General features: G+C 40.3%; 1 protein-coding gene across 1 annotated transcript in view; it reads right to left on the bottom strand.

Moving 5' to 3' along the window:
* NKD1 (NKD inhibitor of WNT signaling pathway 1) overlaps positions 1 to 14,620 on the bottom strand; it is a 105,657-nt gene that overhangs the window by 35,621 nt on the left and 55,416 nt on the right. Inside the window, exon 4 of the mRNA XM_059825030.1 lies at positions 1,949 to 2,006. Within this exon, the coding sequence (XP_059681013.1) occupies positions 1,949 to 2,006 (58 nt within the window). The remainder of the gene's footprint in view (positions 1 to 1,948; positions 2,007 to 14,620) is intronic.

Below are 14,620 nucleotides of genomic sequence, written 5' to 3' on the forward strand. Positions count from 1 at the left end.
TCTTGTACCTAAGCCACACAGAATTCAAGCTGTGCCCTAACAAGGGTCTCAAATCATGTTTCAGCTTCACTTTATGCTAATATCTCAATTTTATGCTAGTACTATCACAATCATCCAAAAATATCATGCCAGTAAAAAAGGGTGAAAGCATCCTGCTTTAACACAATGCTTCTAGTATCATCTGTTAATTATGAGAAGATTTTCCATATCCCATTCAAGAGGGAAGTGGCTAACACTGTTCCCAGCATGGAAAGCATAACCTGGAGATCTGAGAGCTGAAGGGATGAGGACCAAGCCTTAACAATTGGCACACGTTTGCCTGAGCACTGGGTGGGAACATTTACCTGCCTTCCAACTGGAAAGATGCCACGAAACAGCTCTTCCCTGGTGGCAGCACGCAAAGAAAGGACCACCTGCTGGTATCTAACTCTGTCTTCGCTACTCAATTTCAATAAGAAATGAGACACATCAGAAGTAATAGTGTAAAACTGTTGAAAGACTGAAATTAGAGTAGCCTAAAAGGTTTTACACTCTAATAAAAACAATCCTGCTGCCGACTAGCTTGGAAATATTATATATTGGATATTATGTTTGCTATGCAAGACATTTCTACATAACAAAGTGAGAAATAATTAGAGGTAAGGAAAGGTGGAATGAGACACAGAAAAATGAAATTATTCACCTCACTGACATTTAATATCGTGCGTTAGGTAGATTCTCCTGTAATTCCGAAAATTAAAAAGTCACCCCTTGTTAATGTCCTACTACAAGCAGAAAGGAAAACTGTGGTGAAGTTAAATACTGAAACACTTTCAACAAACACTGACTCCTTCATGACAAGTATATCTTGCTTCAGTGTTTTAACAGTAGCCTACAAGCACCACCTGAAATTGAGCTCCTATGTTACAGGCACATACAAGGGAACATTCTTCATAAACTACAGACATGACAGAAACATGGGATCTAAGAAACACAGTACATTAACACATTTCACAGGTAAGGAACTGGAAGACAAACATTCTTAACACAGAGAATCTTTCAAGTTCTGTTTAGACAGAAGTGTCTACTACCAGAAACAAATGACTGGATTATAAAAGGACAGAAATTTCCAAGTTAAGCTTGACATGGTTCATTGCTCTAAATAAGTTGGGCATATTGTTTCCACTAGCCTGTAATATAAACCTAGCACACAGCCCATGCAACCACTTGTTATACTAGAGAGTTTCTTTTCCTTGGTTGAGAAGACTCATTTCCTTGGTTTTTTTAAAAGAATGAGCAACAATGTCCTCAAGTTAGGCTCTTCCGCTCATCAACCCCCACTTGCCTAACTGAAGTACAAGGTACCTCAGATGTGTTCTCTGGCACACAGAATACAGTGTCCATACTCAAGGTCCTTCCCACCACGACAATGATTCCATCTCCACTGCAAGGAGAGGCCAGATCACAGAAGAAGAGATGAGATGAGCCTTGGAGGGAAGTTATCTGAGGCAGTAATGATTCCATTCATATTCAAGAGAAATGTATTGAGTGAGAGTCTCTGGTCTTTATTAGAAATTAATGCAGGAGTTTCTAAGTCTGGTTTGTGTAACACAGAAGGGTATGCAGCGTATCACAAAACCCAATGCTAACATTTTCAGTGATCGCATTTACCACCTCTGCTGCGGACAGTGATATTCACTACTGCTACCAATGCCAAGAGAAGTACTTGGCAAAAATTGTGAGACTTTGAATTAAAATGCTTGGTCTGTATGGTACAACTGGGTGACTTTTTTGAATATTAGGACGACGGTGGTAAGAGATACGGAAATAATACCCTATTCCTATCTTAACACTTTTGCCAGGCAAACGACACATCCGTATATCAAAAACTGTATTCTCACAGTGACTTGTTCACTGACTTACTCCAATACCCCTTAATATTAACCAAGAAATTTTGTTCTTTAAATACCTTCTAGATGAAAGTGTTCGTCACCAATAGTCTCTCTGTAGTCTTCCCCAGATAAATCCTGTTTAAAAAAAAATAAAAATTAATGACAAATATACTATATACAAAGTGTTGAGGTGTTAAGAATATATATTTATTATCACCAGGATTAACTTAAAACACTAATGAGAGCACAGAAGTAATTTTCCAGGAAAGAAGTCAATCACTTTATTAGTGGTAGCCAATGCATTTGGTGCTATTTTACAATGCTCTGGACATACTTTAGGACAAAAATTTAATGGAGATTAATAGATTGTTTAGGGGAAAGAAAAAAAGAAGTGTTCATATTCAAGTCCTTTTACAAAGTAGATTAATACTTAGCATTTCAATGTTCTGTCAATCAAGCAAGATAAAAAAACCTCCAAATGGAAATTATAAAGGAGAAATAAACCCTTCACTACCCACAGAGGAATGTTATCACTTGGTTCCACCAACAAACAGAAAACTTTCATATGCCAGAGGTCACCCAAGAAAAGCAGATACGAGACTCTGAAGAGCTGCCTGATCCTTCAGTCCCAAAATTAATGAAATTTTGTCAGCCCCAGTATGTCTAGAGCAATACAGAAGCAGATGCCACAGATATGCAGATGATCTTATCTCAGACCCAAAAAACTTTTCGCTAATGGTGCTGAAGCAGTAATAAAGGGCATCAGTGGGACTTGGAGCTAATCCCACTTACAAAGACCCTGAAGAGCATTCTCACCCTCTTATTAGCAGACCCTTTCCAGCTCCATCCCCCCACCCCAGCTAAACCATAAGCAATGACAGCTATCCTCATGTTTTGCCTTCTCCCATTCATTCCGAAGGCTCTAGCATCACCATAACATCACTGACCTTACATTGTGGAGAGTCTAGGGAGCCAGACTATAAACACTCTCTGCCACTGATAAATAGTTACGGTGATAAAGAAGGATATGGTCCTAAAAAGCTGGGTGCTGCACTCATGGCCGTTTTAACTTCACCAGCAAAAACATACCAGGAACACAGAGCCAGCATTCTCAGCATCAACTTGTGAACTGGAAGTTGACAGTACAGAGCTTTTTGCACAAGATAAGAATAAGAGAATAACCTATGAAAATCAATGTCTAGTTGTATTCATTAGCTTTATTGTTACACAATTTTATCATGATAAAAGCACTTCACCTCTTTTTCTTGAAAAAGCTGGTGGAGGTTCTTTTCTGCCTTCCACATACCCAAATGTTATTCTTTGAGATTAGTTATCAGAAAGTAACTAAGCCACAAAAGCGTATCTTAGGAATTCTTCAGTATCAATTTCTGCAACAGCATTTTAAAAATTAGATTTCACAAACACTACTGGATAGCTAGCCTAGAGACCCTGAAAATACCGTTCTGTTCATGAAATTAGATTTCACAAACACTACTGGATAGCTAGCCTAGAGACCCTGAAAATACCGTTCTGTTCATGAAATTAGATTTCACAAACACTACTGGATAGCTAGCCTAGAGACCCTGAAAATATCATTCTGTTCATGAGCAGATACCCTGAAATAAAGTTAGAACTCACGGGCCGAATGGCAACCTGGCCCGGAATGCTAGGATTCTGCACAGCACAATGTTGCCATGATAGCTGTCATTCTGGACTCAGCTTTCCAAGAAGCACACCACAAAAACTATTTTGTTTCCTTGAGTTTTTGTTCCAGTAAAAAAGTTCTCTTTTTTTGAGCATGTGCTGATTAATATCAATCATTGCCTTAAAAATTGCGGAAGAAACAGACAGTGAATGAAAAGAAGCCATTAAATGTTGGCATAAGTTATCAGATTTCTGCAAGAATATGGTCTTTCCAGGGCCTTGTAAAAGTTAGTATACTTTTGTTTGATCAAATTCCCCCATGTCATCATTTTCCATGAAGTTCTGAAAGCACACCTCTGACTGCTCTCATAGATAATGAGATACATAGAAGTGACTACATAGGCATATATGGCACCTCTGTTCCCTCCCACAGTGTTAAATATTTAATAACTGTTTTGTTTGTTGGTTTGGGTTTTTGGTTTTGGGTTTTTTTTTTGGTTTGGTTTGGTTTTTTTACTAAACTCAGAATTTCTGCTCCCTCCTGCTCTCTTGGAAAAAAAATATTTCTGTTAACCTGATCAGCAAATATGCAATGAGTAGGTATGGTCTTACTTGTGATGTACCTCTGAAAAGAATACTATCTAACTGGTAGCTTTCATCTCTTAAAATGTCAGCAAAGCACACAGTGCATCTGGGAATCAAATGTTGCCTGTTAAAATTATGTCATTAATCTCATCCTCTACAAAACCCACAAGTCATTAATTTTTATGATTTTTCAAAAGACGTCACTTAAAAATGAACATACATTTGTTGATGTAAAATGCACCATCAAGAAACTCTATGGAAAAGACTAGAAGACAGAAGTGTAAAACAGCAGAGTGAAGCATTAATATTCATTAAGCGAGCTTCCTTATTTTCTCACTTTTAATCATTACATGGGTCTTAAGTAAATATGTTTTATATTCTAGTCTAGTTTCACTCCTTCTCTAGCTCCTAGTTATTTAAGTTGAAGTACTAACTTAAAGCAAGCAAATTTCCAGTGAGTTTTTCTGCCTTAAACCAAATTATTAGAAATTATCAAATTCTAGAAAAGTTTTTATGATGCTGAACCATAATATAACTGTTAAATGCCATATAAATTGACAACCCATCCTGAAGCTGATGCGAGTATCATTTGAACATTCTAGTGACACATTTAAGCAGAATTCCTCAGCTCCCATTCAAATGTGTTCCTCTGTGTGTGTAGGATCATGACATGTATTATCTTTGATAGACAGATATGTATCTGAGAAAGGTGTGGGCAACTCTAAGATTTTACAGGAAAAAAATGAAAGGAAAAAAAAAGAAATTATATCATTCATCTTATCATCATTAACTCTTCTGTCAAAAAAACTGCAAGAGAGTTACCTGTATATTTTTAGCACCACTGAGACAGATGTCACAATCTGGATAAATACCAAAATGCACCTGCTTGAGAAAAGGATTCTGGACAGTGTATGTAAACTCACACTCAACAGAAAAGTACAAAAGCTGAGCAAGCATCAGAGAAAACAATTCTGACCGCAGCTCGTTCTGCGTAATGGAGTATTCTCCCAGTAACCTGTATGAATTGCCTTAACATGAATAAAATATTGCATCTACCCTGAGCCACCCCAACTCAGAAATGGACTAGAATGAAAGAAAAGGGTAAATGTGTAAAACATAACTTGCAGCTCAAGAAATTCTAGTGGGAAGCAAACGATAGCCAGGTAGGAATATTTGACAATGGGGAGAAGCATCTTCGAGCACAAAGGCAACACAGGCTCCAGGGGATGAAAAGACCAGCAGCGGCTCTGCCGTTTGGCCAGGCTCTGCGGCGCGGGCCTCCCCGCGCCCCGCACAGCTGCAGGAGCCCGGCCCGCGGCAGGAGCAGTGCCTGAGCGAGCAAAAGCAACAACATTTAGGTCATAGGTGGTTGTATATCACTGTCCTGACACGATGTTTTAAATCACAACACTGTATTTTCAAACTGGAACACTGAGTCATGAAACAACCAAAACCAGATGTACCCTGTGAAATACTATATAAATGAGGTCAGCGAGCACTTGAAAGAATAAAGAAAAGAAACATTTACGTAGAAGGATTATTCCAGCATGCCATTTCTATAGGTTGCTGAACAGGAACCCATCTAGAGTTAAGCGTCTCTACCTCACCAGGAGTTTCCCAGATAAGTTGGCCTCCGTTAGCTACCAACACAAATCACACAGAATGACTAAGATTCAGGCTCAAACATCTGCTCCAAAACTCTGACCAGCTGGCTGCCTGGCCTGGGTAGAAAGGACCTCATGTCCCGTATATCCTATTCTGATAGGTGCTGCTGCAGTCAGCTTAGATTTAAGAGGGTGGGGGTGGAGAGAAGAGTTAATTAGCGCAACTCCCTCAGAAATGCTGCTGAGTATATACATACATGAGGAAGAAAAACAATCTTTAAAAGCTCCCACACCCCAGGGCTTCTATTCCGCTGGTTACAAGTCAGGCAATCGTCACTTGCTTCCCACCTTTGCCGTGCAATCAGACTCCGATGAATTCTAACTCGCTGGGAATTTTATTTTTTAACCCCAACGTCAGCCGTAACCACCCTGTGCAGTTTTCTTACTGATACAAGTCTCTGGAGACTAAAGGCCGGGCACTAACTCTGGGCCTCCCAGCTATTGACTTCCTTTTCACCAGCTGTCTGAAAATGCTGCCATCCAAATCCTCACCCATCGTTCTGCCTACTTTGCTTTATTCCTCCGATGCCTTTGCTGGCTCCTTTTCTGCTTCTACATTGAGGTTAAGCTCCTTGTCTTCACCTTCCGGGCTGTTGTATTTGCATTCACATCTCCTAGTCCTACATCCTAGACCCTATGCCAACTGATTCCTTTAATCCTGGTCATCACTATGACTCTTTCTACCTGTCCTGGCTCTGCCTTTTCATGCCACTCTCCATGACACCCAGCATATAAGAGCCAAAGCTACAGAAAGGAAACAGAATGTGTATTTTAGCAAGCCACATTTGGACTAACATGGTGTTTAATACAGTTTTGCTTTTGGTGTAAGTAGAGACAGCTACATCCATGGGTGTATTAGATATATCAAAGGATAACCTTTGATTTTAGCACATTTTTGAAGTTTGGACCCCCCTACTCACTGTATTACATCACAGTCAATATTGTGTTAATTAACATTTTTCTAAAAGGTGTTGCTCTTCTCAAGTAGGAAGAAGTTGCTTTACCTCTCCTCCTTCAAACACCTCATTAAAATCCTTTGATTTGGCTTTAAGATACTAATTTTTCCACATTTTTGGCAGAAATATGTTTTAGTTAAGTTCTTATCAAGGTATCATATCCACCACTTTCCCCCAAGCAAAACACATGCAAAACGACAAACTGTCAACCAAGAAATTTTTCCTCCCTATTTTTAACCATCTGACTGAAACATGTATTTTTTCCTCTCTTTATTCTCAAATTGATGCAATAAAGTTCCAGCACTTTTGGAAAGAGCAAAGTTGAAGAAATGCGTTTCACAACGGGACTGCAAGGGATAAGATATGTGGTAACTCTAACATCTTGCGGAGTAGATTTTATAATGGTTTTAAAGTAGCTGCCAACAAGAATGCCATGTCACCTACGCACAAACTTCCATTCTTGATGTGGGCAAAAAACAATCCCAAGAAATAGAGGTTCAAGAGAATGAGGATGCCCTTTGGCCTTTGACCTGAACAAGCGAGGGCTCTGTCAACTGCTGAGTGGCTATTCTGAATGCTTCAGGCTCACTTGCAGGAAACAAGTTTCCAAAATAAGTCTGATTTTCATATAGCGAGTCCTTAGCAGATTTTGAAAACTGAGTCTCTTGAAGATGCTTTAGGAAACCCATCCAAACCCCAAAGCAGTCATCATTATTGTTTTACTTTATTTTTAATCTTGTCCAGACTTGAAAAGAAAGAGGTAAAAGACTTTTTGGAAAAACAGTTGATGGGAGGAACCTAGTTCCCCTTTGGGTATCTGAAATTTCCCATGGACTAGAAACATAGCCATGTGTAATTACAGCCAACTCAAGCCTAGTCTTCGCTAATAGGAAACCTATTCACACCTCAAAAAATGGTATCATTTATTTTAGGACAATGCAGGTGAAAGTAGATATTCAGATATCTGAGGTGATCATCATTCTTTACAAATACAGCTTCACAGCCAGGCTTACACAGAATCACAGAATCACTAAGGTTGGAAAAGACCTGTAAGATCATCAAGTCCAACCATTACAAAAGAACCCAACCAAACAAAAAAAAAACCACCACACAAAAACAAACACACACACCACACCACACACCACCCCACCCCTCAAGCCACGTCCCACAATGCCATATCCACATGCTCCTTGAATACCTCCAGGGAGGGTGACTCCACTACCTCCCTGGGCAGTCTATTCCATTGCATTACCACTCTTTCAGTAAAGAAATTTTTCCTAATATCCAGTCTGTATCTCCCCTGGTGCAACTTGAGGCCATTTCCTCTTGTCCTGTCACTTATCACTTGGGAGAAGAGGCCAACACCCAAAAACTTAAACCTTAAAGCTTAAAACTAAAAAATTAAATAAATAAATAAATAAATGAATGAATGAAATCTGGTTGTAGTCAGACATTCCTTTCCTTCCCTGTGCATAAGTAATCTATATACCTAGGGCCTTACACAGATAAAGTATATATACCAAGCCTCACTATAACGAAAATTGAAACCAGGCAAATACAATTAAGAATAAAGCATACACCATATAAAAAAACACTATAGAGCAATACACATTTATGCCTTGGTTTAAACCTAATATTTTTTCTCCTACAGCATATTTTACCTTTCCTTCTGCAACCATGAAGTTTCACTTTTTCTTTTTGAGTTTGCCATTCCAGACAATTTAATAATAAAGATAACTCACCAGGATTCAACTTCCTGTAAAGAATGTGTAAAGCAGCTCACACTTGGAGAAGTCAAAGTGACTTTAACTTTTAGACCAACATTGAAGTATAGATTGCAACTTCAGTAATGCATTTTGTTAAGCAGAAGCAGCACGCTCAACTTCTATAATGTTTTCTTTACCTGAAATAAGAACCTGGTGCTCTGTGATCCACTACAGATGGGTTTTTCTTCCTCCACCATGCATGGAAGCTTCTCTCAGATAAAATTTCTTCATAATATAATCACAGCAGGTAGAGTTGTTAAGAAAACAGATTCCTCCTCTAAGATCTCTGATAGATGATCTTGGGTGGGTTTAGCTGCCTGTGGTTTAGGATTTTACTGCCTTTATCTGCCACGGTGGCCTCTATGTCCAAAGTTACAGTCTTCCTAACAGAGATAGCAGAACACAATGGGGATAGCACAACAGATACTGAAACAGATACCCTTTGGTACCTTAGCACAAAGTTCACACTAATATACCAGCTCAAAAACTATGATGGTGAAGTGCACAAATGCATTCAGTTCGGCTGCCTCTGCTCTAGCAGCAATAACTCCCACCCATAATAATATGGTAATAGTGTTTGAAATCACTGCATCTATATCCACCAATTTGACAGAATTGGAGTCCCTGCAGTTTCATCTCACAGAAGGTGACTGTAGAGCAATTCCAGCTGCTGGTAAAATACTGTGAAGATAAAGACAGGATAACAAAAAAAAAAAATCCCCACCCAACCCTTAATCTCCAGTCACAAAGGACTGTGGACTATTAGAGGCTTATGAGGCAAAAAATATCCCCAATGTCTTTATATCTGTGTTACAGACCCTCAAAAGGGTACAAGGAGCAGTTGTATGATATGCTTTTAAGGATATCCCATCCACAGGAACATGAGGCTGTTGAGGAAGTGAAAGTGCAAAGCAGATGGACACTTACACAAAAGATGGACATCTGAATAAGTAAGAAAGGCAATGTGGTGCTTTTTGCTCCAGGTTGCTTGCAACATGCAGCTGAATCTCTTTTGTTCCAATCCAACACCTGGACCAGGCTTTCCAACAGGATAAAGTACAAATCCTTTCTTCATTCTTCTGATATATTTCTTTTCTCCAGCCTATGAAAATTGGGTAGTGGCAATACTGAAACATGCTCTTTGCAGGTAGCTTTTTCATCTCTGCTGCAGTGGGTAAATGAGCATCCTCTTTCAATGGTCAGTCACTGCAACTTGCATTCACCAAAAGCTACCACCCTGCTCATTTAACTTGAATCATAAGATTCCTATGTGATGTGGAAGATAGGCATGCTAGTAAATATATATCTATTTATATCCTGTATAAAAAAAAAAATAAATCCCAGCAATAATAGGATAAAATACTATGTAATTGCTTCATATTACTTGTATCTAACAAAAAAGCATCAACTGATAAAATTATCCAATGTACATTAAGACCTGTAGATAGTCAGAAGATCCATTTAGGGGACAGAACATTACTGTTTCTATGATATTTTCACCCTGGATTTCATGGATCTTTAGAAACTCTTGCCAGGGGTTGCAAAGTGACAGCTTCCATTAACACTATTATTGGAATTCTGGAACTATTATGGCTTCTACTTTTTAAGGTGATAGGGTGAGACACAGTTTTTCAAGGACTTCTGCCAGGTGAGATATGATATAATTGAAAGCAACTGTATGAATAGATGTGTGGATTCAGCAGTTACTTTCCAACTGAAGGGTCCAACCATCTCCAACTAAAAAAGATCATCAGTCTTTGAGATTAAATAGGACTGAAACAAGAAATGACTGCTTTTTGCTATATTTGAATTCACTTCGAAGCTACTTCAGAAGGATAAATGAACTCACTTTACAGACTCAGCTATTTACCTTACTTTGTTCTTCTAGCTATGCTCTAATCTCTTTGCTGATTGCAAAAATCAATTGTCCCATGTCCCCCAAGATCTTATCTTCAGCATAGATTATACTGATGAACAAGTCTAAGGACATGAATGAAAGAGGACAAGTCTTCATCTACCTTCCAGCCTGGAGAAGCTAAATAACTCCTCCAAATTGTTTATTTTGGGCTTCTTCACCACAGCAAACAGATGGGCATAGCTACATAATAAATCTGATTTTCTGTTCAACTTCCTTTCATGATAGATTTGGTTACCAAGAAACTCTTTAGCAAACAGACTTGAGTGCACTGAGGTGATTTTACCCAGGAATACACTGGGAAACAAGCATGCAGAAAATGGCTACAGAGCTTGAGTACAGAATAACTTGTTCATTTGAGATGTGATCACTGGAATCAAGGATACTCTTTCCACTGACTTCAGTGATCATTACAGCTTTAGCATACTGCATTCTGAACCTTCCTTGTGATAATAGCCTGTGTCTTCCTACCTGGCTCAGGTTTTCATACAGCACAACAGCTTAAAGATCCCCTAGAATGATAATCAATGCTCCTCTATTATGTTTATAGCTCTCAGTCTTTTCCTGCTAATGGATGACGTATATTTATGCAGCTGGAGGAAACCTGGATTCAGTAACTGCTCCACCACAGACTCACTGTGTGGTGTAGGCTAAGTCACTTAAATCTCTCTGTGCCTTCATTTTTCAACTGTAAAACAGAATTCTTGATGCCCACCTTTGCAAAGAGCTCTGAATCCTCAGGACGAAAACATACCCTGCTAAATAATATTACCTTGTTAGGAAGCACAGGTGTGTGACCCTGGACACATATGCTAATGTTGATCCATAAATCTGTCAACAGGAGGTGCTGGCAAAACAGATGGTTCACATTCCTTTTTAAACCACCTCTTTGTCCCCAAAGCCCAGGTATGTCAACTAATCATTTTATAACTGGTCAGGCTTTTAATGGGCCAGGAAGCACAGTGAAGCACAATGCCACCAGCATTATGGCTAAAAACAGAGCCAACAAGAGGAAAAGACAGACATAGAGGTTTCTTTTACCCTTCTCCTCTGCTCCCTGGCACATAGGACAAACACTGTGAGGCTCTGCAGAGAAAGATAAAAGAAAAAGCAGAACCCATCCCCACACATTCCTGTAAGTAGTAGAGCATCAGTGATCATGCCTGAATGCTGATTGATGCTGCGTACATAGGAACAGACACATGTTTTTTAATTACAGGCAATAAAAAACCACAGACACACACCATTTAGAAACCTGATTTAGATGAACAGTTGCATGTTGACCCACAGGGTCAGGAGGATTACAAGCAAATAAGAAGTTCACTTCTAAACTTTTTTTTTTTTTTTTTTTTTTTGCTTAAGAGTTACCTCTATCATTAGGAATTTTGATTCCCCAACTCAATAGCTGAAAACTGAGCACACGGCACTTTCCTTGAAAATGTTACTGTAGCAGCAAGGGCTGTGGCAAGATTTATGCTGCAGGCAGGGTGGGCAGGGCAGGCAGGCGGCCGTGCGGGACTGTTGGCCACGCACATTCCCGTAAAAGGAATCACAGGGCCAGAGGACCACATCAAAGCCGGGGGGCTGAGCAGGTCTCCCCTTCCCCTCCCCCGGAGTCTTTGAGACGGAGACTTCATACTCCAGAATTTAATATCTTTTTCTCCCTCCCCCCATCAGCCCCTTTGTCTGCGTCTCTGTTCTCTAAGAGCTAACAGATGTTGATGCCATATAGTTTCAAAGAAAACTTTTGATGCCCACATAACTCATTACAACTAATATATTCCAAGAATGCTTGTAGCTCAGGAAACACTGGGGTGAAAAAACAGAGGAGAGGGGGCAAATGGCTACACTGAATAACCCTTGAGAGAAAATAAATAGTTCACTTCAAAGTCATCAGGGAATTCTTTAACAAGCTCTTTCTTCCGCAAAACACAGAACAAATTCAGCTGAGCCTAGAATTCCCAAAGGAAAAAAAATAAAACCAAACCCCATATAAATGGCAAAGCAGAGGGAAGCATCAGAGAGGTCTCCCAGCTTGCCCAGCAGCAAAGTGCAGCATTGTCGAGGTTCAATATTCCCAAGCAACCTGCACTGTGCCAGGGCACAAAAGCACCGCTGAAAAGAGGAGTCTGTCAACAATAACAATACAGAAAGCCCTAAACCAAGCTAACCCTGTCGGAATGAATGCAGGCAGTGATGAGATTGCTCAATTCACAGAGCACTTGAATTCAGCCTTACAACATACGCAGGAGGACATGTCACGAATGTCACAATTATAGAGAAGAAACATTTGCTCATTTAACAAAAGCAGGTGATTGCATTTTTCAGGGCAGGCAGGTCCGTGTTCTTAGCCATTTTCTAGGGTTACATCTAGGATGCAACCCTTCATAAATTTTTCCAGCAGGTCTCCTCCCCTCCCCTGCTGCTGCAGCACACAGCTGCATCCTCCTCTCCGTTTGGTGAGAAGCCCCCCAGGAGTCACCAGGGGTTGGTAGGGAGAAGGGTTGAGAAAAGGGGGGGAGGGCGAGAATGCGATTACATCAATTTCCACAGCAGGAGGATCAGATTGCATCATTGTACACAACTTGGGGCCCACTCTTTTATCCCTGATGCAGGCAAATTTCCCATTGAAATCAGTGGGAGACTTGTCTGTGCAAGGACTGCAGAATCGGGTGTTCTGTGATCACAGAATTAGAAAGCCGTAGGAAGCCACACCTGGCAGCACCTCTCTCGGTGGTGCTCTGCCCTCCGTCAGGATGGATATCAAATGAAAACAAACGAAAATACAACAACGATGTTAAATTCCTTCTCCCCCTCATACACAAATGCCTAAAAATCCAGCACTGCAGTTATTGTATAAAAGTCTGTATAGAGTTCCTGCCAGTTGCACAAAACAAGTAACAAGGAGAAAGAAAATGGGGGGATGGGGGAGCAGGGGGAATCTACCCCACTACACAGTCATAGGCATCTCTCATCTAACAATTAAAATGTAAAGATTTTTAAGGGGTTTAGACAAACAGGTGTGTTCTCCTGCTTGGGTTTTTTTTTTTTTTCCAGGGGTTTAGATGGAAGAGGGGAAAAATAAAAAAAGTGAGCCCTACTCCTGCAGCAGCAACTACGCATGGCCTCTTTTTCAGAACGGTTCAAATACAAACCATAGTACCCTAGCACAATACGTGGAATTACTAGTTTTTCACTGCTGCTCATTTCCAAGCACCACACTTTGCATCCAGTCTGATCTGCATAAAAATTTTCCTTGTAGCAGCTCAATAGCCTCCCCACTTCAGCTGCTGCTACTCCCATGCTCACCTTCTTTCCAGAATAATTATCCCCCAAACACACTGGTAAACAGCTTAGAAAAACCACAACTAAAATCTTCTGTCAGATTTGTTCAGGATAACTTGTGGTTCCTCGTAAAATGATTCCCTATTATGTCTCCTGCCTCACTGTTTGGGGATGGATCATTTCCTCTAGGGAATAACAAGGAAGGTGTCCTCAAGCCTTGTGGCTTTGTAAGTAAAATACCATATTACTGAGGTCATTCACCACATTTCAGAGTGTCAGGGAACTTCAGCAGGAGCGCAGACAGCAGAGCTGCTCAGGTAACTCAAATCTAGCCTGTGGACTTGGACATTTCCACAGTGGCAGAGCGGGGCCGAGATGGAAGAAGTTAGGAGAAGACAGGGGACAACACGGAAGTAGAAAACATTACTGAGTCCTTATTGTTAAACGCACGGAATCAGAAGATTTAAAATTCTATTCCATAAATTCAAAAGCTTACCAAACTCTCCACATAGCGCACCTGTAAGATCTGGGTTCTAAGTTTCCTCACAACCCCCCAGCACGTCCAGGCTAAGAGGACTATCCAGTGTGCGGAAAGGCTGTGGAGCCCTACCAGAGCCACTTGTGCCACGTGCCTGTGGTGGCTGCACAGCGGCAACGCTCCAGTCTCTGTCAAACGGCAGGTTCTGAGCTACCGGGGTGCAGCAGTCGGACCAGGAACCACCTTCAGAGTACACTGTGTGTTTTGCCCAAGTTTTTTACAACTGTCAAATAGCATGTTCCAGTGTGGGCTAATTACATGCTCCTTGCTCCTTCTGTCTCACATATACCAGAACAGAGTGAGGAAAAAAAAAATAAATCCCAAAATATATGATACGAAATAAAGGCGATGGCCTAGTTTTAGTTTTGGCTGAGCCCTATTGGGACTATTTTGTGA

The sequence above is a fragment of the Gavia stellata genome, chromosome 15, assembly GCF_030936135.1.
Source record: "Gavia stellata isolate bGavSte3 chromosome 15, bGavSte3.hap2, whole genome shotgun sequence".
NCBI classification, from domain to species: Eukaryota; Metazoa; Chordata; class Aves; order Gaviiformes; family Gaviidae; genus Gavia; species Gavia stellata.